General features: G+C 39.7%; 1 protein-coding gene across 4 annotated transcripts in view; it reads right to left on the bottom strand.

The window, feature by feature from the left end:
• The window catches only part of nbeab (neurobeachin b), a 219,441-nt gene that overhangs the window by 136,835 nt on the left and 54,680 nt on the right, over positions 1–27,926 (bottom strand). For 3 of the 4 annotated variants that reach the window (XM_034207128.1, XM_034207130.1, XM_034207129.1), the window contains exons 2-13: positions 26,577–26,808; positions 25,538–25,638; positions 25,202–25,297; positions 23,904–24,025; positions 21,541–21,667; positions 19,822–19,941; positions 18,023–18,169; positions 9,438–9,635; positions 9,185–9,318; positions 7,394–7,502; positions 5,771–5,923; positions 3,881–4,049 (exon numbers count right to left, since the gene is read on the bottom strand). In XM_034207128.1, the coding sequence (XP_034063019.1) occupies positions 3,881–4,049; positions 5,771–5,923; positions 7,394–7,502; positions 9,185–9,318; positions 9,438–9,635; positions 18,023–18,169; positions 19,822–19,941; positions 21,541–21,667; positions 23,904–24,025; positions 25,202–25,297; positions 25,538–25,638; positions 26,577–26,808 (1,708 nt within the window). Of the gene's footprint in view, positions 1–3,880; positions 4,050–5,770; positions 5,924–7,393; positions 7,503–9,184; positions 9,319–9,437; positions 9,636–18,022; positions 18,170–19,821; positions 19,942–21,540; positions 21,668–23,903; positions 24,026–25,201; positions 25,298–25,537; positions 25,639–26,576; positions 26,809–27,926 lie in introns of those variants that run through there. The other variant, XM_034207131.1, reaches the window with a different exon arrangement.

Genomic DNA, 27,926 nt, shown 5'->3' with positions numbered 1-27,926 from the left:
GAAATACCGGTAACTGTAGAACCAGCTTCACTGCGATTTACACATTGCAGATGGTTGTAAAATGACTTATTATGGTTTCCTCTTGGACCCCTCTGGCGCGCAGAAATTCACTCACGTCCTCCATTGTTGCCTACTGCAATGTGTAAATCGCAGTGAAGCTGGTTCTACAGTTACCGGTATTTCTGAGAAAAAAGTCAGAATTCTGAGATTAAAGTCAGAATTCTGAGATTAAAGTCAGAATTCTGACTTTTTTTCTCCCAAAAAAAATATTTTTTTTTTGTTCTGAGAAAAAAGTCAGAATTCTGAGATTAAAGTCAGAATTCTGACTTTTTTCTCCCAAAAAAAAAAATGTTTTTTTTTTCTGAGAAAAAAGTCAGAATTCTGAGATTAAAGTCAGAATTCTGAGATTAAAGTCAGAATTCTGACTTTTTTCTCAGAACAAAAAAATAAATATTTTTTTTCAAATCCTCACAAAAAAATTTGTTATGTGGCCCTAATACTCTTCCGTACATGACTGTTCAGTACATCAAGGAGTAGGTTTCATGAGGTGAGGCATACACTGAGGTCTCAGTCAGCGACCATTAGGAAACAACCACTATACTACAACACGGATCGTTTTAGAAAAGATAATGGTAAGCAAAACGGATAAGACAGTTCAAGGACATTTTCGCTTTCAGCACAGCCTGCTTTGTGACATGCTGTTGTCTCATAAAGAGAGGGTACCAGTCACAGTACTGGTCCCGGTTTCAGCGGCCTGACACCCACACCCAGCACCCCAGTGGGATGACAGTATTGATGTGGCGTGTCTGCCTCACTGTCATCTCCTGTGATGGCCATGGTCCTAACGGCTGTCAGGCATGTGCTTCCATGTGGAGATGAGTCATTTGAAATGTGGGGGAGATGCTGCAATTTCAGGAAGGCACTTTGATAGCAGGCTTTTGACTGCACACAATGATCGTGATTGGTTTCCAATGATTTCCTTTCCAAAAACACGGAGCTTCACTTGGATGAGCCTTCAGATAAATGGGAAACAGTTTATATCAAGCATCCTCAAAGTCCGGACTCCGGTCCGGATCCGGACCGAACCACAACTGTCTCTGGACTCTGAGCAAATTATACTTTTCATATGTATTATCTGTGTTATCTGCGAGACATCGCCACAACGTGTGTGTCTGTCAACGCATTGGTCCAATCACATTCAGCATCCCGTCAGCGTTTTTTCCCAACAATCTGCGAATCAGAGGCACAGTAGGGCGGGTCATCGCGGAATGCGGGTGGGAAAAATGTGTGTGTCTCTTTCAACCTATGCTTTCCACCTGTCTGAGTCAGAGCGAGAGTTTAAAAAAAAAAAATTCAGAGCGAGAGTTAACAGCTCATCTAGTTCCATCTGTACTGTAGCTACTAGCTAGTAGCCTAGTTTCACCTACCTAACTGACACCCTAAAAATAGGCCTTGCCACCCCAGCTGCCACCCCAGTTGGCATCTTTGTTTTGAAAGAAAAGTTGTGGCTCATCGAACATTTATGAGAGACAGTCTCTAATGTCCGAGTGCAAGTGAATGCAGCACAAGATGCACGTCATGTAACCCCTCCCCCGGTCCTGGCGCGAGCGTGGACATATGTTTGGCGGCGATTTCATTTGAACAGGACGGCGCAAAACGAGAAGCATTCGGACCCAAGCGCTGAAGGAATGAGGTATTTGCGGTCTACACTGACAGAGAAGAGACTGTCAGTTTGGCTGTACTCAGCATTGAATCAAAACGCACTAAAGCTGTTGATCTTAATACGTAACGTTTGTGAGGCGTTTTGCTGAACAAAATGGTAATCGCCGCATTCAGCTGTAATAGACATGTCAACTTGATGCTCTGCTCACGGATGAGCAGCATAGAAAACTATTAAGATGATGACCTTACGTGTGTAAATATATTTTTTTCTTTGAGGGGGTCTGCAGTTTTAAGTCCTGAGAAAGTCAAATAAGACGGTGTGTAAAACTACACTGCCCAGCCAAAAAAAAGTAACCACTTTGATTTAACTAGGCCAGTAGGTAAGGACATTCCACTGGATAATAACTGAAGTATAAAAGAATGCATGACTGAAGTGATGGAGACCATGTTGCAGGCAAACAAAAAGAGGAAATAACAGGTAAAATCAAGCAAATCCCCCTCTCAGATTCCACAGCAACCAGAAGAACATAAATACTGGCTGGTGATTTGATTAATCAGCTTTGTGATGGACTAAAAATTGCACAGTGCATTTCCTTAGCTGTGGATGAGTCCACTGACACCACTGACAATGCTCAGTTGCTGGTGTTTGTGAGTTTTTATGATGAGGCAAAGGGGGAGTTTGTTGAAGATGTGTTGGGCCTGACGAACCTCAGTGGACACAAGGCAAGGCAAGGCAAGTTTATTTATATAGCACTTTTCAACACAAGGCAATTCAAAGTGCTTTACAAAAAATGAAAGACATTAAGAAAATGGCATTTAAAATCAGTCATTAAAAAGAAAAGCTAATAAAAGAAACATTAAAAGAAAAAGTACATGGATAAAAGTTACAGTGCAGTTTAAGATGTGAATAGTTCAATTAAAAGCAGCGACAAAAAGAAAAGTCTTCAGCCTGGATTTAAAAGTAGTCAGAGTTGCAGCGGACCTGCAGGTTTCTGGGAGTTTGTTCCAGATATTTGGAGCATAATAACTGAACGCTGCTTTACCATGTTTAGTTCTGACTCTGGGGACAGAAAGCTGACCAGTCCCTGAAGACCTGAGAGATCTGGATGGTTCATAATTTAGCAGGAGGTCAGAAATGTATTTTGGGCCTAAACCATTCAGTGCTTTATAAACCAGCAGCAGTATTTTGAAATCTATTCTTTGACACACAGGAAGCCAGTGTAAAGACTTCAGAACAGGAGTGATGTGATCCACTTTCTTAGTGTTAGTGAGGACTCGAGCAGCAGCGTTCTGAATCAGCTGCAGCTTTCTAATAGATTTTTTAGTGAGACCTGTGAAGACACCATTGCAGTAGTCGAGTCTACTGAAGATAAAAGCATGGACAAGTTTTTCCAAATCCTGCTGTGACATTAGTCTTTTAATCCTAGATATATTCTTTAGGTGATAGTAGGCTGATTTAGTAACAGTTTTAATGTGACTGTTGAAACTCAGGTCAGAGTCCATGACTACACCTAGATTTCTGGCTTTATCTGTTGTTTTGAACATTGCACACTGAAGCTCAGCGCTAACTTTTATACGTTCTGACTTGGCTCCAAAAACCATTACCTCAGTTTTATCTTTGTTTAATTGGAGAAAGTTCTGACACATCCAGTCATTGATTTGTTCAATGCACTTACTCAGTGTTTGAATTGGAGCATAGTCTCCTGGTGAAATTGTTACGTACATTTGTGTGTCATCTGCATAGCTATGGTAACTTATTTTTGTTGTTCTTCATTATCTGAGCCAGTGGTAGCATGTAGATGTTAAAGAGAAGAGGCCCCAAGATGGAGCCTTGAGGTCAGGTCTGGGGGCAAGACATTTATAAAGCAATAATGGGATTGGGAATGCTGAATGAAAGAGGGTGCAGCTGCCTTTATTCATAACTGTGCAGCTCTTACACTGCGACTCTGAGGGATCAAGCACAGACACAATAACAATGAAAACTGCTGCATACAGATTATTTTTGTTTTTGCAACCTCGTGTTAAGAATCTTGTTGCAATTGTTTAAAAGTTTGAATGACCGTAATAAACGGACCTTTGTCTTATTGAAACATTTATTTTGGACCTTTAAGATTTGTATTTGAGTACCCCTGGTTTATATAGACAAGAACCCAAAACAAATCTAATTCCACACCGAAAAGAAGCAAAATAACGTAGTTTGAAAGGTAAATATACTCACCGAGACCCTTTGGTGTGATTCCGCTGCTGTCTGCAGGGTTGACGGCCCAGTGGTAATACTTTAGCGTATGCATGAGCTGCAGCACAGTGCCCACTCGACGAATTGTGTTGTAGATGGTTGCCGTGCCAATGAACTCTGCAGAAAGGTATGTGTACAGAGACAGCTGTACCTGGAGTGGAAACACACACACACATATGTTATTAAGTGCAATGCGTAATTATTCTCCAAAAACGTATACAATGCATACTAACTAAAGACATTCATTGTGGTGGATTGCACACGGAGCAGATTATCATTGTAGGTTCATGATATGGATGGCCAATGACCCTATATTTTTTAATGTCACAATTGTCGCTGCTCCACTCTGTTCATTGATGATTAGCATTTCCTCTGTAATTAGCAACAGACCTGACAAGAATCCTTAATCCCACCACAGTCCTTCTAGCTATAAGCACCAAGAGCTTTTCCCCCTATGTCATAAATTATAGGATATTAAATCGAATGATATAAACAAATTATGATGAAAGGTGGCAGTGTGGTTATACGATGTGAACATGATGTGATGTGGTTTCAGGCTACTTGAATTTAACACTGGAAGTAAGTGATCGCCATGCTGTTTGTAATGTTATTTCCATGAGAACAGAACAGTAAAATGCACTTACAAAATCGTATTTGTCTACTAGGACAGGGTCAGTAGGCGCACTTAATTCATTCATATATTGCATGCTCCCATCATTCACACAGCTGGCTCTCCATACCCTGTGCAGCTTGAGGAAGGGAACAGAGGAAACATGGACTTTGTAGCATGTCCTAAGGGAAAGAGCCAGAGTAGCTCTCTGTGCCGATGTAGCTAAAAGTGGTCTAACCCATTTCATTATCTCACGCTTTTTCTCATTTTCCTCTCTCTTTCTCTACGCTCTATTTTAAAGTGTTGCAGGCAAGCCTAGAGACACTTTTGTATATATTTCCTCTTTTTATTTATTCATAGTTCGGCCCATCAGCAGAATTCCTGAAGCAAATGCATTCGCCACACAAACTCAACTCCTTTGATATACCTCATCCCGGTTTTCATGGGTCATTATTTATAATGGAAAGAAGGAGGCTCTTGAACATTTCAAAAACTTTGAAGACAGGAAAGTGGAAGCAAGTGATGACTTGTCAATGACTTATACATGTCAGAATATGTCTGGGGTATGAGCTCCACTACACTGCTCAGACACTTGGCTCTGGCTGGGTCAATGTCATGTGAGCACCAAATCCAAACTGTGGTAAGGGAAAACAGCATCAAGTCATAATAATACTTTTTATTTATTTTTCCTTTTGTTCATAAATACATGACCTCTTTTAAATCAGCACAGCTCTCCACTTTAAATACAGTATATCATATTTGTCATATTGTTTATTTGTTATAATAGTCTAAAAATAGTTGTCATAACAGTCCTATTTTCATTTCATTTAGTTTCGCTACGTATTCTTCTTTCTGTGTCATTGTATGCACCACATACACCAAAGCAAATTCCTCGTATGTGTCAACCTACTTGGTAATATAATAATAATAAAACAGATTCTGAAATGTTAGTTAAAAAACATTATAAAAACATGGGTAGATATATTTATTTATTTTTAATCCGAGACATATTTCATCACTACTTTGTTTGTTTCCACCTACACAAACACAAGTGCCATCAAGAATCTTACCAAACTGAAACTGTGACTACTGATAAGTGTAATACAAGCTATCAACACTGAACACTTTAAACCACATTTCCAGAAATATGATGTAAAGGATTTGTGAAGCCTTCTGTGGTTGAAAGCTCCTGATATGCATTCACTTCAACTCTAAGGCTCAGGACACTTTTCCCTTAGAGGCTGGATTCCCTGAGAGCTCACCTTGGCAGGGGTGTGGATCCAAATGGCTGCATTGAACAGGATGTGGTCACACAGCTGCTTCAGCAGGGGGGCTCCGTGTGCCAGGCTGTCCAGATATTTAGCAAAGCACAGGAATTGCTCTAATACAGGCCTGGTGATGTGTGCACGTGATGACTGTAGGAAGAAGCACAAGGGCATGTTAAACAATAATAATATGTCCCATCCTATTCTGCGTTAACCATGTATATATTCTTCTGATTCTGACTGACTTACTAATAATGAGACCAACACCCCATAGTAACTGTTAATGAAATGTTTCTTTGCAGTACCCATCAGTAGTAAACACCTTAATGTTACAAAAATACATCTGTAAATTATAGAAGTGGTCAATAACAGGGGGAAATATCGACCATGTCCCTTAATAACATTCGAGCAAATCTAAGCAGTATTAATCTGATGTTTCTTAAGTGAGAATTAAGCAGTTAAATGTCAATAGAATAAACTAGAGTGATGTGGAGATAATTTAACCGGCGTATTGAACATACAGTGTATGTTTTTTTTTATTAAAGGGATATATTATACATATGTTCAGGTATATCATTGTAGTTTGAGTTACTGCTATAACATTTGTAACTAAGCTATAATGTTTATTAAAAAATACTGTCCGTCTTGTCTTATCTACTCTGTCCTTTTTTGTCATTCGAAAATGTTGTCAATTCCCGTCTGTGTAGGTTCATTTAAAGGATTACTTGGTTCTGTCGATTATTCTTATGTTCTGTTGCAGCCAGATAGCAGGTTGGCATAAGTGATACATTGATCTTTTTAATTATTATTTCACTAAACCTCAAAACAAGATTGAAACTAAATTACGAAACGTTGCAGAAACTTGACATTGCAGAAACTTGCAGGATATGTCACTTTACGTATACTGTTACCACCCCTTTCTGAAACCTGTTCCCTGCCCAGTGGGGGACTTGGTGAGGGCAGAAGAGAAGGAAAATGAACGCAATGGGGAGAGAGTATGTGTGGCATAAACAGATCACCAACAGATGGTACGATATGTGGAAGCGTGAAACCTGGCAGCGGGAAGGAAGCAAAAAGATAAAAAGCGCAGCTCTCAGATGCCGACTGTCTGGCTGTTAGTTAACAGCAGCTGAAGCCAGCAGGCAGGCCAGTCACTGAGTGACAAAGTGGAGTCATTTCTCAGAGCTCCGAAAGAGCCCACACTCTGGGGAGGCCTGCAAGCTGCTAGATCTGCATCACAAAATGGATAAATATAGATTGATGCGGTAAGAGAGAAAGGGGAAGAGAATTAGTTCTTCCTCTAGCTCTGTTTAGTTCAAAGACACATTCAGGACTCTGCTACAGGAGATGGGAGATCAGACTGTTGACAGGCCTTGGAGACTGCAGGCAAGATACAGTGCACCTTGATAGTGGGGAAGTTAAAAGAGATTTCAAAAGCAGATGGGCTTGTAAGTAAAAAACACTTCAAATCACAGTTCAAAGGGACAAAAAACATGCTGTGATGAGCATATTATATGGATGTGGGGAAATGGGTTAATATAGAAATGATAAGTTATTTTAAAGTGATGTGTCACTGAGGTTAGGAAATATTTTCAATATGTAATGGAGGCTTTGCCACACCTTCTCTAGCAGGTATCCAATCACCAAGAAGCCCTTCCCTCCCAGCATCTGCTCCTGCATGGCCACAGAGCTCTTGAGCAGCTCAACCAGAAAGGCCAGGAGAGTGGCACTGAAAAAGAGGAAGACATAACATGTCACACAGGAAATACAACATTCATCTATTCACACAGTCATTAGGTGCTGAAGGAATTATTCTATAAACCGCAGCAGCATGAGGACACAGTGTGGCAGAGGCAGGATAAACAAGGTCATTTCAGAGGGTGCCAGCAGTCAGCTGGGACCCCCAGCCCAACACTCTCATCCTTCTTGAAGAAGAAAGAGAAGAAAGCCTGAGCGCGCTGAGGGTCTCTCTAGGGAGAGTGGTCTGGGGGGGGCGAATTGAACCAGGGTGTGTGTTAGGTAAGAAAAAAGCGTTCATGGGGGCAAGGCAGTGCTCTGAAGACGTTGCTTTTTTCTTTGTTGGAGGGCTTTCCAGTTGAAGCATTTGGCTGAGTGACAGTGGTGCTCAGTGACACTTCTTAATCGGCTTTCCCCCACATCCTCTAGTGGCCTCCGCTCTAGCCCAACAATCACAAGGACACAATCACTCATGTGCCGGCTGGTCCATAGATACTGCACACACACATATACAGTGAATGTGAACTTCGCTCTGCTCTGTGTTTGTTTGTCTACCTTGTTAGTTTGCAGTTGCTCCTTTCTAGCTTGTTGCTCCAAATGAGCAATAACTGAGCCATGGACAAAATATTGTGACAGTGATCTCCGTGTGCTATTGGTTTAGCCTCCGGTACTTCACTGCAAACACAGCTACCTTTAAATTGTTCAGAACAGTAGCGACTCATATCACTGCTGGTTTGGAATTGGCGTGATTAGAGTAACATGAGATGTTTTATCAAAAGGACCATTTTTGTGATCTCTATTCCGGGATGCTGTTGAGAAAAGCCACTGCACATTGACTGGCATTTGAGAGAGTGAATTGTTTGCAGAGGCTTTGAATTCCTCAGCTCTACAAGCTTTAGAAGGGCTCAATTGAAAAGCCAAGACAAGGACAAAGCAAGTATTGCAGAGAATGACATAATGTGAGGAAAATACCCTTGACATGCTAGTGAGGGAGAAACGGACAGAATTGAGGGAGGAGAGGAGACTACAGAGGCAGAGAGCTTTGGGCATCAGGGGGTTGAGCTGCTGTGTGGCCACACCCGCGTCTCTGCTACTGCTGTCCTCAAACTAACACAGGATTAGAGCACAGCTCAGACTGCATCCAGGGCACAGTGGGGAAGCTTTGGACTGACCAGCTCAGGACGACAGGGATGAGAGGAGTCCAAACCAGAGAGTAGAGATAATAATAAAAACTGGACTACAGCTTGACCAAGGCTGGTTTTATAAGCAGGCAGTGGATTATTTTGGATACATTATTATGTACCAATATAAACAATTAATGTACACAGTATAATTAAGATTAAGTACTTGTAATACAGAAAGACTTGTATCACCATATTATTTATCTGACATACACATAGTCTTGTTCTATTTCCTTTTTATTTCTGTGTTATGTTTTACTGCCTGTTATCATATCACAACATGACATACCAATTAGGAGAAACCCCATTGTATCTTTGATCAGTCAATTACATCCTTGTATACACTAAAAGGGTTCAGGTGTTTAAGGATCAAAATACCATCAAATGTAACTCCAAACAGACCTTTTGTCTTTTGCAATTCAATGAATCTAATACATTCAGATTTACCAAAAGTAAGATAACTTTGTGCTGTACCAACATGTGTGCTTCTTACCATACAGTGGGTTCCACCTGGCTATCATTCAGCTGTTGGTAATCCAGCTGAGCGAAGAGCGGGAACAGCACCTGTATCCCACCAATGGAGTGGATGGCACTGTGGATGGAGTGAGTCCCTGTGGCTTTTACATCCTGTGAGGATAATAACATAAACCTTAATAATGACAATTCAAAATGCGTGCACCGGAGATTAATTCAAATCTATGAGGGTGACACAGAGTTAAGAATGGGCTTGGAGCAAAGCAACTGACCTGTAGCATAAGGGCGTGCGGTGAGTGCACAAAGATGGAGGCATTTTCTTTAGGCGAGGACTGCAGGCAGAGCTGGGCGTCAGTGGCCTTGGCGTTATAGGTGAAGGCGATAGAGCTGGCCAACTTACCGTCATACAACACCTGCTTGTGATGCTCTGCCAAGTGAATGTCACTCTCTGACTTAAACTTAAAAGTGCTCTGGAAAAAAAAGATAGAGAAGAAAATGGGTGAGAAAAAGGGAGAGATAAAGATATTCACGTAGCTCCTTTCTACACTTGCACCCCATCAGTGTCTCTTTGTCGTTATCTTTTAATTAAAAATGTATTTTAAAATATCCATTCAAGAGTGAAAAATGACAGGATGTTTTATTAGCAACGACATGTTTAAAGAGGGCAAGATTTATTTATTGGTGCAGAGTAAATTAAAGAGGCCCTGTTATGCTGCTATTGAGGTGTTGCCTTTATTACTGTAGTAATACAGTAGTAATTAGTAGTAATTGTAGTAATTACTGTATTACTGTATTATATAGGTTTTTGAGCATTTAAATGATCTGCAAAAGCTAAAATCTCAAAGTTCTCTCCATATGGAGCTTCTCTCCCACATAACACCCCCCTTCCTTAAACACCTTGATTGGACACCTTTATTTACTTCACTAACATATGTGTGTGACATTACATTACATTATTACATTACATGTTACTTGTTAGACGCTTTTATCCAAAGCGACTTACATACTCAATACTGTGGGCAATCCCCACAGGAGGAATTTGGGTGAAGTGTCTTGCCCAGGGACACAACGACATGCTGACTGCAGTGGGGTTTGAACCTGTGACCCCCTGATCTCAACACCAACGCACAACTCACTGCACCACACGCCTCCCTGACATCACTACGTAACACTCGTGCTTCTATTGACCAGTGCTCCAACACATTGGCTAAGGGGCGGGACATCTCTAAGCAGTTGACCAATCACAACAGAGCCGGACCAGCTAACCAATCAGAGCAGACTGGGCTCTGGTTTCAGACTGAGGGTGAAAAGAGGGGCTGCAGCACAGGCAGTATGAGAAAAATAAAGAGCTTTTTGAACATTAAAGCATGAAAACGTGTCACAATAGATAGAGGCACAAAATACAAATATGAACCAGAAAAGGAGCATATTAGGGCCATTTTAGAGTAAATTACTTTCAACAACACAAAGCAATCGTGCAAAGGCTTTTAAGCAAACCGTTTTTAGAACAATTTACAACTTAGCACGAGTTCTTGTCAGGGCACGTAGATAATTGAAGCCGTATAGAGTTACATTGTCTAATAAAAGCTTAATTCAAGGTGCAAGAAAGAAGCAGGCAGGGGCCGTTATTCCGTTTCAATAAAGAAGGCATAAAATATAATAAAAAACCACATTTTATTTTGCAGTGCACACATTTAAATTTGATTTTATCTTTGTATTTCACAGTGGACATATACAAGTTTATTGTTATGATATGAAAGTACAAATCTTTTCTCGGCAGGTTTAATTTTGTTTCACTTTTCATCTCTGTGGCTAGTGGATGGTAGTCTATAGTTCTACAGCTGAACATAATGATAAGAAGGAACAGGGACTGATAAAAGTTTGTTTAGTACCAGAGGGGACTGTTAACTGCATTAAATGTAACCCAGCCATTTACTAGTCTAGCCTGTCCTATAGCAATCCTGAACCAAACACAGTCACTGCTGAGTTCTCTTTAGTGTGCTATGACTGCACTCTCTTACCAAGCACACATTAAGATGAATCGTTTTTTGGTATTATTTTTCTTATTTACTGTTCAAATACTTTCCACTAACGGAACAGGTGAACATATGAGAAGAGTTTATTAAGTGTGGCTCAAAACACCTACAAATAAAGATAAGCAGTCTGTAATTGATTGTGTCCCCTTACATCCAAAGTAATCAGACTTTGAGTCAAAACAGTGTGCTACAGTAACACCTACTAAAATCAGTATTTATTGATTTATCAGATTTCTTTATTGAATTTTGGCTCACCACCCTCATACCAGAGAGAGAGAATAGCCACATGAAATGTGAACAAAGTCGAGATACATTTATAAAACTAATAGCACCACACATTAATATGTTTCAAGTTGTTGTTCTAACTTTACATGGTTTTCAGGTCCATTTCTTCAGTTGGGAAACCTTTTTTCTTATTATTTTCCCAGAACCGAGTGTGGCTAAAATCTCCAAATCTTAACGACAGTAACACATACCTACACTGGTAACTTAAATGGTATTGGTTCTTAACACACATATGAAGCCATTGAATGACTATGTTAAAAGAACTGGGAGTTCCATTACTCAGTGGCTTAGTAACACATTCATTATTGCAGATATAACAAACAGCTGATCAATAACAGACAGGTCTTAATTTACTCAATCAATTAACTGTGGACAGATAAGGTACATTAATCTGTCAATGCAGTGTGAATGGAACATGAGGAAATTAAGTCCTTTAATCAGGCAGGTTGAATTATTAATGAATGAGAGAAATGTTTTTGTTTTTTTAAATCCCACTCCGACTCGTGGATGGTGATAAAATAACAAGAGACAGAAGCTGAAGTAACAGTGAGGAAAGAACCATCTGCTCCGAAAGGGATTGTAGATAAATACAGTATGTTACGCAACACAAGCAAACTGGGTTCATGCATCTGCTTGAAAAGCATCTAAATCTGGACTGCTTGTTTTCAGTAGGGTAGTAAGTGGATAAAAAGGCAAGCTGACTCAGAGTTTCAATTGTACAATCATTTTGAAATCAATTCTGAATGCATATAAAGTGCAGCATTTAAGAAGGTGGCAAGCTTTGACATAACACATAAAGTGATTCACATTATTCTTAATAGTAAACTATATTTCAGCTTGAAATATTGCACAACACTAAATGTAAATTATCTTATTTTGAAGGTTTTTTAAATATTAATAGGCCTATGTTAAGTTTTCTGATCCTAGAACCTAATCCTCTGGGTTTCAGATTTGACTAGATTGGCAAATTAATCAATTTTCCAAATCGATGTTGGTCAAAATCCATGTACATTTACTGTTTTTATATCTGTTGCCTGGCAGCATTTTTCCAGGATTTTCCAGGAGAGAGTTGAACCACATTTAATGATGTATCTTCTTTCAGTCAGACAATGATAAGGCATAAGAAGTATTCTGTTCATCTTCAATGATCAAGTCCACACAGCAGCATGCATCTCATCGAGTAGTCTCTAACATCCTTCAAAAGGTCCTACTCATGAAACCCAACTGACAAGAAATAACAAGCTCCAGTGCCCTGCACTTTAGTGGGAGCCCTGCCGCAGTGTGAACATAATTATATCATGGTTCATGGCTACTGTAACAAACCTGTAGTTTTACAGTATCTTTCAACAAGTCAGCCAGTCACATACAATATTTTAAGCACATCTGACCGCTTTCTCTCCCAGTGCCAAAGGCTGTTGTGGACCAGGGGAATCACAACAACTACCTAACAGTAATAGGCAGACACTACCATGCTCATGCTACAGCTGCTGCCATCATAGCAAGACTAAACAATGCACAATTAGATCTTTCTCAAATATTTCATAATATCCAATACAGATACAAAATGTGCTCAGTATTGACTCAATGTTTAAACTACCAAAGAGAAGTGATCAGTTTAAGTTGCACATCCAGGGAAATGTATCATTGCAAGACAGAGACATTTGGAACAGCTTTGCTATTTTCCCATGACTGCAATTACTTTTAAAAAGTCTCACTCATGTATACAATGATCTACGATGCAGATGAAAACAACATCAAACTGCTTTTAACACTTTCTATATAGTGGAGCCATGGTGGTAGTGTTCAAACATTTGTAATTGTAAAAAAGGACTAAGAAGATGTCTATTGACTTTTGCCTATTTTCTAGAAATAGCATTGGCAGGTATTAGGGATGCTCCGATCGCCAATTTTGGGGCCGATCGCCGGAATCAGTATCGGCAGCCTGTATCGTCACTGATCCAGTAAATGAGTGACCCGACAGTGAAGAATACATGTATTTATAACTAGTTTAGCTTGTTCCAGAGGTAGATAAAATAGCTAAGTGTGTTAGGTCTAACTCTTAGTGTGTGTTCTGCTCCGCTCACCGGTCCGTCACAGCGGGTGGAGCTGCAGGATTTCTGCTTCACACACGTTGCATACCGCTATTTTATTGTCATTTTCGGACACCTTAAAATACTGCCAGACTGGCAAAGACATTTTGGCGAGATTGTTTTGCCGCGCACAGAGAAAAGTGTCATGTATTTTACGTCATCATTTTGCGATCGGCTCTCGCGATCTGCATTTTTAGAGAGCACGGCGGCTAATCGGTCGGAGCATCCCTAGCAGGTATGTGTTGGCCTGAATGCTATCTCCAAAGGCTGTGAGCCTGTCATCTAATATTCTACATCAATATTGTATTATTGGATGGCCTCTTCTCAGAGATAACATTTGTCTTCCCTGACAGGGAGGACCGGGACTGTGCAGCTGCTCAGTCTCATCAACAGCAATCTGGGGTGCATACTGCAGAGCAGTGTTGGCACAAATTCAATGGGCTAATCTGACTCATGTAGAACGCATATGGTAGTGATGATAGAGGGCAATACAGATAAAAGCCTCAATGTATTATTTGAAAAGAGGACATAAAGTAATTGGCATACAGTGGGGCAAAAAAGTATTTAGTCAGCCACCAATTGTGCAAGTTCTCCCACTTAAAAAGATGAGAGAGGCCTGTAATTTTCATCAGGTACACTTCAACTATGAGAGACAGAATGGAGGGAAATAATCCAGGAAATCACATTGTAGGATTTTTAATGAATTAATTGGTAAATTCCTCGGTAAAATAAGTATTTGGTCACCTACAAACAAACAAGATTTCTGGCTCTCACAGACCTGTAACTTCTTCTTTAAGGCGAGACACCCCAGGTGAATAGGGTCATTTGTTTAACTTAAAAGGTATCAGCTAGACATTTCTCCATTTAATTACTTACAATAAGGCAATTGTCTTTTGTATTACACGTTTTCTGAAATAGCATGTTTAAATATGCAAATTGTCCATTATCTCATTAAATATGCACATATTTTAACACATTTCAGGAATCGAAATCTGAACTTTGGATAAAGCCAGGTTCAAAATTCTTGTTTCATTTTGTAGTCATATTAGTATCTAAGGCAGGGGTGCCCACACTTTTTGGGCTGGTGAGCTACTTTTGAAATGACCAGCTCACTGAGGTCTACCAACCAGAAATAAAATCCCAAATGGCAAGGGTTGCTGAATAACACGTTTTATTTATACATGGGATAACTACAGTAGGGCTGCAACAAACGACTCATTTGATAATCGATTAATCTATCGATTAATAAAACGATTAATCGACTATTCGGAATATTACTGTATGCCTTGCACAATTTCTCAAACGCTCTTATTTAGCCATCAACTTTTAGATTTAGCTTGAGGTTGTTTTAGGCATGTGGAAACTAACAATGAAGACAATAAAGATGAATACTTGATTCAAAAATACATATAGCCTATTATTAAATTAACCCAAAACATCACTGCTCTAGAGGAGATCTGCATGGAGGAATGGGCCAAAATACCAGCAACAGTGTGTGAAAACCTTGTGAAGACTTACAGAAAACGTTTGACCTCTGTCATTGCCAACAAAGGGTATATAACAAAGTATTGAGATGAACTTTTGTTATTGACCAAATACTTATTTTCCACCATAATTTGCAAATAAATTCTTTAAAAGTCAGACAATGTGATTTTCTGGATGATTTTTTTTCTCATTTTGTCTCTCATAGTTCAGGTATACCTAGGATGAACATTACAGGCCTCTCTCGTCTTTTTAAGTGGGAGAACTTGCACAATTGGTGGCTGACTAAATACTTTTTTGCCCCACTATAATTGTCTTGACTTGTCAATTTGCTGACTTATATGTTGTGTTTTGTGATTAACTTTATAACTCCAGATCATGCTATTACCCAGACCTGGACAAATAAGTAATTCACCAAAGTAAAAACATTTGTATAAGGATATATGCCAGTATCCACTTTTAACTATGGTGTGAGGCAATTCCCTTGTATGACTCTCAGCCCACAATTTCCTTGACTTTCCCCAAATCTTATGAACTCTGCTAAAACAGCAGTGATGAATGACAGACCAATATGACTGTCACACTTCTGTCAGTGTCTATAGAACCAACCCTGTCTCTTGATGTTATCAACAAATGTCTGGGAATGTCAAGTGAGTCAAAAAACAATGGCAATATAGAGCAAAATGAGTTGAAACTTCAAATGAAATAACCAGGAGTCCATCTTGGTTTGGAGTGCAATTTCCATACAGCAATATGAGTAAATATAATGTATAATGTCCTTTATTGTTTTATGTTTCATGTGGAACCTATATGCTGCAGGTCTCCCTTGAAAAAGAGATCTATGATCTCAATGGGACCAATCTGGTTAAATAAAGGAAGAAAAAAATAAATAAATGAGAAGAGCCCAGGGATCAGATTCTACTTACAGGTCTGTCAGATTTTAAACCATAAATCATAAAGTGCGGTACAACCCTGGGCAGCAATAATCTCTGCATTTCAACTAACCGCCAAAGTTACAGTTACACTCAACACAGTATGTTAGCAAGGGGAAGCATGTCAGACATCAAACATGGATGAGAGGATCACGGATCAGAAAATAAATCATGCATTAGCTCAGATGTTTTTTTTTCTTCCTCTGGCTCTGGATTTGAGACGAGTAGAAACAGATATAAGGAAACTCCCAATTTACATACCGTAGCAACTCAGACTCTGCCTTGCATTCTCAATTAAAGCAGACAAGCCTCTAATCCCTTGGACAGCAGTCCCATTACAACAACCAATCAGTGACCTGACACCTCTCTGACCTTTTCTCCCCAACTCACCTGGCTGGCTCTATCATCCTCACCATTACAAAGCCTATTCACAGCTTCATCAATTGAGGGTAATTGTCTCGCCTGGACATGCTCTTCATTATTTTCAGAAATCTGGGGGATTGCTCTGTGGTGTTACCTCTCTAATACAAGGTCTGGGACCACAATTAGCGAGGTAAACGGCAAGTCAGCTGCCATTAGCAAACATACCAAACAATGACTCCACCTGGAAATCTCAAGGCATCCATAGACCAGACTGAAATCAGTATTTTATCAATTATGGCAGCAATAGAATAAGAGAAAAACACAGGTAGTACACATGGGAGTATACACAGGGATAATAAGGAATAAAAAGGAAATACAATTAAATAAATACAAAATAAGAATAAACATGTATTAAAGGTCACCTATTATGCAAAATCCACTTTTTCATGTATTTCATAAATAAATATGCATCCCCTCTGTGTTAAAAGATTCTGAAAGATTCAGAAAAATGTCCCGCTCTCTTTTTGTCCAGATCAATTTATATAAAAGCATGTCTGAAAATGAGCTGATCAGATTTTGGCCACTTTATGATGTCATAACGTTTTTTTGGCTTGTGTAACCATTAGCCAATCACCAACCAAGGTAACCCCCCCCCCCCCCCCCACCTTATCACCTGAATCTCCTCCTAGAGCACCATTGTGTTCATTTTAACCAAATATCTCGCAGAGCGGCGTGGGTAGGGGCTCCTTATTTTCATCTAAAGTAACAGACACGGAATCAGCACTTTTGAAACAGGGCTGAAACAGAGGGGATTATGGGATGCTGCAATGCACGATCTGTTTGGTATATATTATATTGATGAAAAATAGTATATTAGGGGATCTTTAACAGAATAGAAATAACAAAAATAAGTTAAACTCTGATCAGGTGAATGTACATATAGATATGTGAACAAGGTTAAATATACATTTAAATGTGCAGGTAACAGTGCGGGTGAAGCTAGAGCTTAAACCCAGCTGGGGTCAGATAAACAGAGATAGTGTAAACTGTCTGAGATACATCCTGTGTTTAAAGCTGATTTGGCAGTGCATGTCATTCCTCCATTTGTGACAGAGTGGAGAGCTTAACAGTGTGAAGAAAGGCAGCAGCAGTTTGTGAGCGTCAGGAAGTGTGACAGTTAGAGTGAGAGAGAGCAGACTCTGAAACTAAGAATAAGCTGAGGGCACACTCCGTATCTCTTTCAAGATGAGTTAATCAAATAAATACAATTTCAATAAGGAAAATGTGCCAACCAAATATTTATGTCACCATGTGCTTAACATTCACAGCTAAATCCCCCTCTGGGTAGGTCAGCATCTTTCTGTATTCACAATCGTTTGCCCTTTGTCAAGAAGCTTGGGAGTGCTGCACCTGCTCATGCTGATATAAGTTGGCTCAGGACTCTATCCCCTCAGATGGCATGCTGCTCTCCTCTGTGTATTGTGCTATTATTTCCCAAAAGTAGGTAATTTATGCAGTGTTTATCTAGGAGGAAAGGCATTGCTCCCAGGAGAGAGACACAAGGGGAAGGTAACATGGGGGTGGGCAGCAATGGGCATTGATTTCAAAGATTGATAGATGATGCAGACTGCTTACATGTACTCTAACTCAGTCCCTCTCAAGTGCATACCTTATAGCCTGGTCCTAGCTGATGAATTGCAAAGATCTGTGCTGGATTGAGGGCGTCACTGAACACGTAGACGGCTCCTAGCTGCCCGCAGAATACTCTGTTAGCGTCGGCTGTCTCTGAGGACCCGAGGAAGCACTTATCATAACTCTGAAAGAGGGACACAGAAGAAAAAAGGCTTTATCATTTTATACTTTAAGACCAAAAGGAAAAATATGCTAAATTCAGACAAAGTACATTTACATTTAATTATGCAAATGGTTATATTTTCTCCAAGTTATTATATTTTCAATATATTTTATCCAACATAACATCACCATCTGTGTTGTTTCAGTTTCAACCTTGACACTTCACTATCGGGAAGAAGGAAACAATGTCTCTGATTTACAAAGATAGGAAACCTCAATATAACCTGCGTGAAAGAGTGAATATGTGCTGTGATTGCAATCAGGATCAAATTAAAAGGATAACTTACAACAGCAGCAGCTAATTAACAAATGCTGAACTAGACAGTATGAAGGCCTATACAAGTGGGACTGAGAGGGTACAAAAACATCAAACCTGTTTATTGGAGTATTCAAAATCTGATCAAGCTCGTCTCATATTTTAGAAAAGCCCATCTTATCTGATATATGTGTGATGTGATTTAAACAAATACACTTTACCACACGCAATTATGCTAACTAAGCTTTGTCAAAAATGTGAAACCGTGACCAAGACAAAGCTTTGGTCCTACTTCAAAGGTTGGCAAAGTAGAAGAATGGCAATTATCTAAGTAGGAGGCAAATGACAATGCTATAATAGAAAATAATATCAAAAAATTGGAGCATTTAGGTTTTAATATCAAAGCCCCAATACTAGAGAGAGAATAGCCAAAGATAAATACAAATGATCTAGATGTAAAAGGCTTTTTTCAGGGTATTTGTATATTACCAGAGTCCCCCGGCATGTAACAACATTCTAAATATCAGTTTACAATATTTTCTGTGAAGAAAAGTTATGCAGCCCTACTCTCCGTGGCACGTGTATTTAAATAATCCAGATCAAGAGAAATGTTAAGATACTAAGGTGTATATTATTTTCTTATTGTATGTTTTGATGTGATTATGTATGCCACATCGTCAAATACATTTCTACATGTCCTTCATTTGGTTGAATGGAGTAATCTCTTGCTGTGTGGTCTGATGTCTTGTGTCTTTGTGATGCATCTGTTTTTGCACACATCACAGGAAAAATCCTCCTCATTTGAATTATGCTCATATTCTTTCAGGTTTGGGAAAGCTGTCCAAAAAATCTTTCCATCACAAGCGAACAAGTGAGGGAATATTTGTATGAAATGCATCTCACCTCGGAGCAAGTGTAAATTGCTTTTTATTTCTGTAAATAGCTACTGTATGTGTGACAACAGGTTTTATTTTTAGAGTCATTCAAACATGCAAATTCAATATAACATGTATTTCAAACCAGAATGTTTCAGTCTGATGGAATTTACACTGCTTAGATTCAGCCATTTTCACTCAACATAAATACATCTGTTTAATATTCCATCTTCAACTCTCTATTCTAGCACAACTCTGTGACAAATGGTTACTCAAATTAAGACTGAAATGCCAGTCGTATATCTGAGAGAAATCCATGTTGCTGTGGTAAAACTCGTTTTCTTGAATGAGCACTATTGAAGATGTATGTATGTCACAATTTGAATCCATGCGAGACGTTGTTGCTGAGGACCTGTGCCAATAAACATCAAACTCAGTGGAACATCAGACAGCAGTGTGGAGGAGTAAAAGAAGAGTGCTTACATCATTTGTGTTGACGTGCCATGCCATGTCTCCATAAGAAACAAGCTGTCCGTTAACATAGCATCTGATTTCACTGTTCCTCCAGCGGCTGTAGATGTGAACTATACTGATCATGTACCACTGAGGGGGAAAATAGAGTCAGATTAAAACGTTTCAATAACAGGACAAGTCCATTAACTAGCTTGACTTCACTTAACTACAACTGAGATGTAGTTTGTAGAGTTTGTCACAAACATCACCAAAGTTGCTCCATCACCAACATTTCTGCTTTACTCTCCTATTAGTTTATTATAGAAGCATGACATTCTGATTTAACTTTGAATAACTGCAAAGCCATAGCCGTGAGGTTTGCTATCTAATGTTTTTTTAAACTGCAGTGGAAAACTTTGAATAATAGATCAGAGAAAAGGGTAAGAGGAAGCAAGACAACTCATTTTTCACTCTGCAAAAAGCCACATCAAACTGGCTGTCAGCACTACGAGATGAAACACTAACTATAGCTAGTTGAGTCAGGTCAAGTTTACAGATAGGAGATGTAACCTTATAAGATCTCATGTCAAATAGGTGCAAATAAAAAACAGACATTAACTATAATCAGCCTTATGACAGGAGAGGGAAACGTGAATTGACTTGTAGTTTCATATTTCTTAAAAGACTGAAAGCCCTTCCACAGCCATTCAGAGTGTTTCGCCTCAACTTTATTTTTAATTCAAATGATAAATGGAAAAGAATAGCGTATTCAATTATTTGATTTTCTTCCATAACTAATATAATTCATTACATACGGCAAAACGTGCCAGGTCGAAACTCTGGAGCGATATATGGATGCAATCTGTCAACGGAGAACAGCCTCAAACATTCAAGAGGCTCATAGTGTGAGCACTGGCCATGTTATATAGGCCAACCACTCACAGCAGCAGGCAATAGGTTGTCCATCTCCTATGTGACTGTGAGGCCACTGTTATTAGTTTGACCCACGAAGGGCGCAGAGAGCAGCCTAATGGAATTACAGCTGTCTACACACAAAGGTAAGGACACTTAAAAGAGGATTCATGGCTGACGGGAGGAGAGCAAGCTGCACACAGATAATTTAAAACGGCACTTATCTGCAGATGTCTGAGCCCAAAATCAATTAAAAACTTAATTCAACATGTTTTATCTTCCAAGAGCTTCTACAAAACGATAGGCGCTCGGTGGTAGTAGCAGTGGGATGGATGCTTGTTCCCAGGTGTTAGTCAAGGCTCTAATTGTTTCAGTCGGTTATCCTGCTCTGCAGGGACAACTACGCTACACTAACATTTCATGCTAAATTAGGTTTCATTTTCTCATCTACATTTACATCCAATTAAGCCTCTAAGACTCCTCTGGGGGTCGTAAACGCTTCAGGTATATGTGTTGACATACAACTTTGTAATTCACATAAAAGAACAGGTGTTGGGCAAAGAAGTGTTTCGAAACAGGTGTGTAATTTCTTGTTTTTCTAAATCATGTTGAGGCCTTAATTGCTTTCCTCTCAGCACAGGCCAAAATGATGTGAACTTCTGTTATTTGGTGGTTGGTGGAATGCAATTCAGGTTCAGATGTGACTTGCATATACTTGAAGTAGCTACTACCCATGTATTGGAAGACGGCTGCTTCAATTGAAAATACTTAGGTCCAAATAACATAATGATACGTTGTATAGCAGCTGAAATGGTTAAAAGCCAAAGCTGCTCTTACCTTCCTGGGCTGAAAGTCATACTTCACACAATGCTGGAAACCTTTCCCTTTTGACTTCAGTGATGTCACGATCAAGCAGTTCCCAACAAAATGTGCAGAGTACCCGATACCCTTGCTGGTCCGAAAGCTGTAAAACAGAAACATGCTCAGTTGCAATACACATCATGAGTTGCAAACCCAGTTCATGTATTAACAAGCAGGATTAAAGGCATTTGTTGTGACTCTACGTATATCTTTGGATATTTCCTTACCAACAATACTGTGCTATCATACAAACCAATAACTGTAGGAAACTAGCAGCTTCTCTCTGCATAATAAGATATGGGCCAACATAATATTTGAATGCCTCGCGCTAAGCAGACACAAAGCAATTTGCAGGAGTAATTGGCAGGTAATTGTTACGATACTTATGAGAATTATGATATTACGCTTAACCAGCTAGAACATGAAAATGCCTGAGGTGAGACTGCAGCTACTGCAAACTGCTGGCATGGTGACAACTACAAAGACTAACGGCCCGTCCACACTACAGCTTCAAAAAAAGCTTGGAGCTGGGCGTGTCTGAAGCTCGACCAACAACCAATCACATGAATATCCCGCCCCTGACACACAAGCAGCAGTTTGATTGGCTAGAGCTTGTACTGGCATATGATTTGATTGGCTGACGATTCCACCGAAAGCTTCAGAAGCTTCAAAAGTTGAACATTGCTCAACTTTTGCAGCCTGAAATGCCAGGAAAGCTCCGCTCTGTTTCCCACAATGCAGTTCGGCGAAAAGTGACGTCACCCCATTCAAAGTGAATGGGCAGACGCGTTGGAAACCGTTTTTGAAGCTGTCGAAGCTGTAGTGTGGACGGGCCGTAAGACACAAGAAAAACGCTTAGTGGATGATAACACTTCAGTGATGCTCCCTGCATCTTATTCCTCTACTTTGATCTTCTTGAATCCAGAGATAAAAGATATGTAAAATCAGCACTATGAAGATGCCCTCTGTATACCATTTAAGCAGACTATGGCTGCGGTTAAAAAATAAGCAGTTACCTCCTTTTCTTGCCCTTCACTTCCGTCAGTTACTCACTACAACCCCAGAGTATTTAGGTCTAAAGCCATCTTCAAATCCCCAACCAGCTCCATCCTTTGGGAGCATCTTAAACAAACAGACCCCTTTGACAAGACAGATAAAGAGAGCACAGGCTTTAATATTGTGAGGTGCATGCAGTGAGCCGCAGAGCCCCACACCTAGCTGAGCCAAGACGCTCTGCTGAACAAGTCTGCTTGTGATTACACATCAGGAGAAAAAACAGCAACCTTGGTCCGCTTCTGAAGATAAAATCCTCTTTTTGTGTTGTCTACATGCCCTGCCACTGAGCCATGAGGCCCTCATGCACAAACAGGATTAGCTTGGCATATCTCTGCCTTTTTGTGACTGTCAGAAAGGAACGGCTGTCGCATGAATACCAACAACGTACAGTAGCTCAGGCAATTCCTCTTTATATTTTTTTGATGTTACACATCAGAGAAATACAGAAGAAGTCCTTCCAAGGTGATTAGACTCTTTCGTTCCATCTGTGTGATGCAGGTAAAGCAATGGCAGCCAACAGATAGAGAGAACTAACTGTTGTTTTCTCACCAATTAGTATGAACAGTCTTACTTGTCAGCCAACTCTACCTTTTCATCTTTATTATCCATTTTCTCTATAATTTCCTTCCACAAATCTTTTATATGCCCCATTGTAGTCAGCGATGTTCTCCTTAAACTGCTCTCATAAACAGAAACAACAGCAGTTGAATATCACTTCACTTTTGGATTATTGATTTTAGCACTAATTACCCACAAGAGCCGATATGTGGCAGATATTCAAATCAAAATGAATCCCTCCACAGGGCCTCCCTCTGCGACAGCAGGTAGCAGTCGTTCATGCTTCACTAGATTTGAATCTGAATAATCTCACCTAATTCCCCTCTCTCTATTATAATACATGAACATTACCTGGAGGGAAAAAAATAGGCTATTTCCCAGACCCCATTACATAAGTGTTGTCAGTGTGTGAAGAATAGCGCCTGTAAAACTAGTTTAACCTTGAAAAACAAGTTCCAACCATAATCTGCTTGGATCACTGTAGGTCACAGTATCAGACAGCATATTGCTTTGTCAATAAAGCTGCTGGTAGCTTTATAGGTCTCTGCAGAGAGAGAGTGATTTCTAATACACAGCAAAAGCAATTATATTGATGAAAAACAGGAAAGTGTAATTTTCTTCTCTCTGGTGTTATAATGTAGACTCACAGCACCTCAGTGAGAGAGCTGGGAGCGTACTGAGGACACCGGAACATGGAGCACAGATGTATGTTCTTATTTACTCACCAGTAGAGATATGGTTTGTCCTTGTCAACATTGATGTTATTCAAGGGATCCATCCTGAACCAGGTATTGAATGTAAACCCATTCTGATAAGGCCACTTGGCAATAGGAGGTAAAGCAATGGCCTGGGACAGAAAACACAAACAGATGGCGATTATGCATGTTTAGAGATAAATGTTCCAAAAGTAGCACTGCCTTTATGAATTAAGTTTAAATAAAACTACGATCCACTATGGAGACCTCAACTTGAGTCGGACCACAACAACAAGGTGTTACCAGAGATCCCAAATGTGTTTACGGTTCCTTTAAATGTATTAACTATTTGCATAGGTCACACATGTGTATGTTCTATTGTATTATTATTATGATTGTTTTACTTAATGACAGAGAGGCAATTGCGAATATATTGTGACCTCAACAATGTTACTGGCCAACTGATCGCATTAAAGTTCCTGCTAATGCTGAATATTTTATGATGCCAAGAGTCCAGCCTTTTAAATAAATCCTACTATGACCCTGGTCCTATTTGCATATGGGGAATATGGATCTCTAAGATTAAGAGCGAGAAGTTTAAAACGCAATTTTTATCAGTGAAAAATGACATCTAATGAAATGACTGTGATAACTCATAAACCTACTTAATCAACAGGATTTGGCATGGTGCAAAGTATCTAAATGTAATGAACATTTAGAAGACTCCTGCCAGGATTTTAATCTCCCACCACACATTTACTTAACCATATCTTGGTTTTCTCTATGTGTGTCAACTCCTTAGTTTAACTATCAGCAGCTCTGAACTGCACCTATCTTATTTAGTCACACAACCGTGTCAAACTTTCTTACACAAGGTTGGTTATAACATTTCCCCCATCTACAAACCCTTTAAATCATTTGTTTTCTTGCAACACACAGAGGTAACATGTGTTTTCTCTACAGTAATAGTGGAGCTGTTTCTATCTACAAGTAAAGAATACTTCATACCTGTTTTCTTATTATATTACAAATCATAAAAATGTATTAGGTCATGAGGCATGTTCGATTGGAATGGGTTCATTGAAAAGGCATAAACAATGCACCATGACAAAACCTGTGCTGTAATAAACATATCATAATATTTTGACAAAATAACTTATTGACGAGAGGTACACCTTTTCCTACCTTTATTTACAGAAAAAGAGATTGATTGTTCTGCTAATTTGTGCACATCAATTAATTGTTTAACCATACAAACTTGTAGGTCTTCATAAAATGCATATGTCATTTTAAAATCGATTGTAGAGTGAAAACATATGAAAGCTTACCGCTGCACTGCGTCCAGGAAAGTTGAAAAAGGCATTGGGGCCGTGTGTCTGGGGCATCTGATTCAGCACCGACAACATTTTGACGGCATGCTTTGGCTGCACAGGTGGCAAAGATTCAAAAAAAGAGAAGTAACAAGACAGTGAAGGCTCTTGCTCTGACTGTTTGGGCAGCAGCAAATGAACTGTCAATTACCTCAATCATTCATTCTGCGGTTTGTCAATTATAGAACAAGCTCTAAGCAGATCAGGGTGATGGCTCACTGGGGGCAACTCAAGTGACAAACCAACACACACTTCTGCCTGCCTCACTGCATTCAGTCCCTCGCTATCACTTACCCAGAGGTTGCCTTCTCCGCGAAGCATGCTGAAGAGCAATTTCAGTTCCTTCACTGTGATGCTGTAGCTGGCCAGCACTCCCAACATGTCCACTAGCAAGTCTTTATAGAGAACATGGCATGGGTGAATCACCAGAAACACACAAACAAAGACAAGAGAAAGTAGAAAGAGAGGACTATTATCAAATACAGCTGCATTTTACAGATATTATATTTCATCCACACTGCACAGGAGGTCCTCACAGGGGAAACGTTTTTACTATGCATCAACTCCTGAGATAATTAAAAACAGACTCGCTCTAGTTTAGTTTCATTCTCAGTTCATGGTCGGTGAAATTCCATGTTATTTATCATAGAAGCACTTTCACACTACAACACACTAAATGATAGGCTACATTGTTTAACTTGGAGGAACAGTGTGTTTTCCCTGCTGTGGTAATGTTCACGGGTTAGAGTTAGGCTAGCAACTCACAGCAGCAGTATACCTACACTATTGTCATTAGTGGCGTGAACGTTACCACAAAACTATAGGCATATATTATAGTTCATAACAGGTAATGTCAAAGCTATGAACTGCATTGTTGTAGTTTAGCTGCAATATAGGCTATATCTAACATCTAACATTTACAAAAGTCACCTGTAATAGTTACCTTATTTAGGACTAGATGCCGTTTGCATGGTGGAGAGCAGCAAGGTGATGAAGGGACCTTTGAAGACAGCGCCACTGCAGCGCATGCGCACTTCTTATCTCATAATTATGACTTTTCACGGGGATTTTAATTTTTTTAAGTGGCGTAAATGGGCTTCCATAGAAAATACTGAGAGGAATATGAAATGTTTGAAATGAACTTTTTCCATCCAAAATCTGAATCACAACTGTGCCAGTCTACTGTAGCTCAAAATGCAGATCCATTAAAAGATACAGACAGATGGTTTGTTGCCTGACTGACAGCTAAAACTAAGAAGGCATAAGCCATGAAAAAAAGATTGTGTATTTTACATTTGATACAAAAAGAAGCACGCTCACACATTTTTCCTACCTGCAATCATGTCGTCCACGGAGCTCATTCTGAGCAGCACCTGCTGGATGAGGCCCACCTCAGTGCTGGTCTGCAGGTTTCGAACACTTTTCCGAAGGATAGCAGTGAACATGCTCCAGATCTCAGCCTGGCAGGTGACGTCACAGTGACCCAGCAGCTCCACCATGCAGCCGATGCTCTCTGCATCTTGGATAATGAAGTTGGTCTCCAGATCAAACTCACCACCCACCAACTGCAGAATAAGATAAGACAGAAAAGATTGGATTGTTATGCCTTTCACATGCTGCCTAAACTATCTTATGTTGATTTAATGCTCAAGAAATGAGCGCAATATATTAAACTAAACCTTGGCACCAAGGTTCGCTCTCTGACCCAACTTTCAACTCTGTTCTTGATCATGTTTTTTCTCTGAGGGGATATAAGCCAAGTGGACTCTGCCACATATTTTGCGGATCACTACTTTGATGTTAAATGTCTTTAACTGGACTGACTGGAAGAAGAAAGTAAAGAACACTTTTGTTCTAAAAGGTTTGTATCAGAATGTAAACACTCAGGGTAACAAAATAGCCTGGCAATTAATGAAAAGAGCAAGTGAAGGGAGTTCCAATAGCCCTGCTGCCACTTTTGAGTCACAAATGATAATCACTATTAAGAAAGTAGAAAACAACAATCAATAATGCACTTCTTCAAGTTCAACAAGCATGAAATTAGCCCTCTAAAGAAGTGCATGTTATATATAGAAAGCACTGACAACAACTTGATGGTGTGCATCAAAGCAAGCAGGCGGGAAATGGTTCTGCATACCCACTGCACATTACTGTGATTGACAGGTCATAGCTAGGTGAAGGCAAAAGCAGCCTAAAGAAGGAAAGACTCTGGTCCATGGAGGTATAATGTAAACGGAGCCTGGCTTCGATCATCATCAGATCTTGGGTCAATCAGATTACAATAATGGGTGTCACTGGCTGCTTCAACTTTAGGATTGGAGTTCAGTTGTTTTGCAGAAAAAAATTAAAACTCCTTTAAAAGCTAGGTGTTTTACTCCCTCTCAGGTATAACACACAGGTATAGCTGAAATATAAGGGAAAGCTTTACCGGAAATTATGCGCTAAAGATTTGGCTGAACATGTACCAGGGGTTAGTCCCCGCTGCGGGGGACCGGGTTTCAATCCGACCTGCGGACCATCTACCCTTTTCATAACCTCTGTCTCTCCCTTCCAAATCCTTCTTTGATAATTTTTTTTTAAAAAACAAGTTTACAACATTCCATCAAGTTCAAACAGACATTGCAATGTTTTCGGAAAAACAGTTTTGCTTTTAATGCTAACCAAGCAAACCAACTCTGGGGTC

Source organism: Gymnodraco acuticeps, unplaced genomic scaffold (assembly GCF_902827175.1).
Source record: "Gymnodraco acuticeps unplaced genomic scaffold, fGymAcu1.1, whole genome shotgun sequence".
Lineage (NCBI taxonomy): Eukaryota > Metazoa > Chordata > Actinopteri > Perciformes > Bathydraconidae > Gymnodraco > Gymnodraco acuticeps.
Note: the sequence above shows the minus strand (reverse complement) of the source record. Positions and strands in the feature narration are given on the sequence as shown.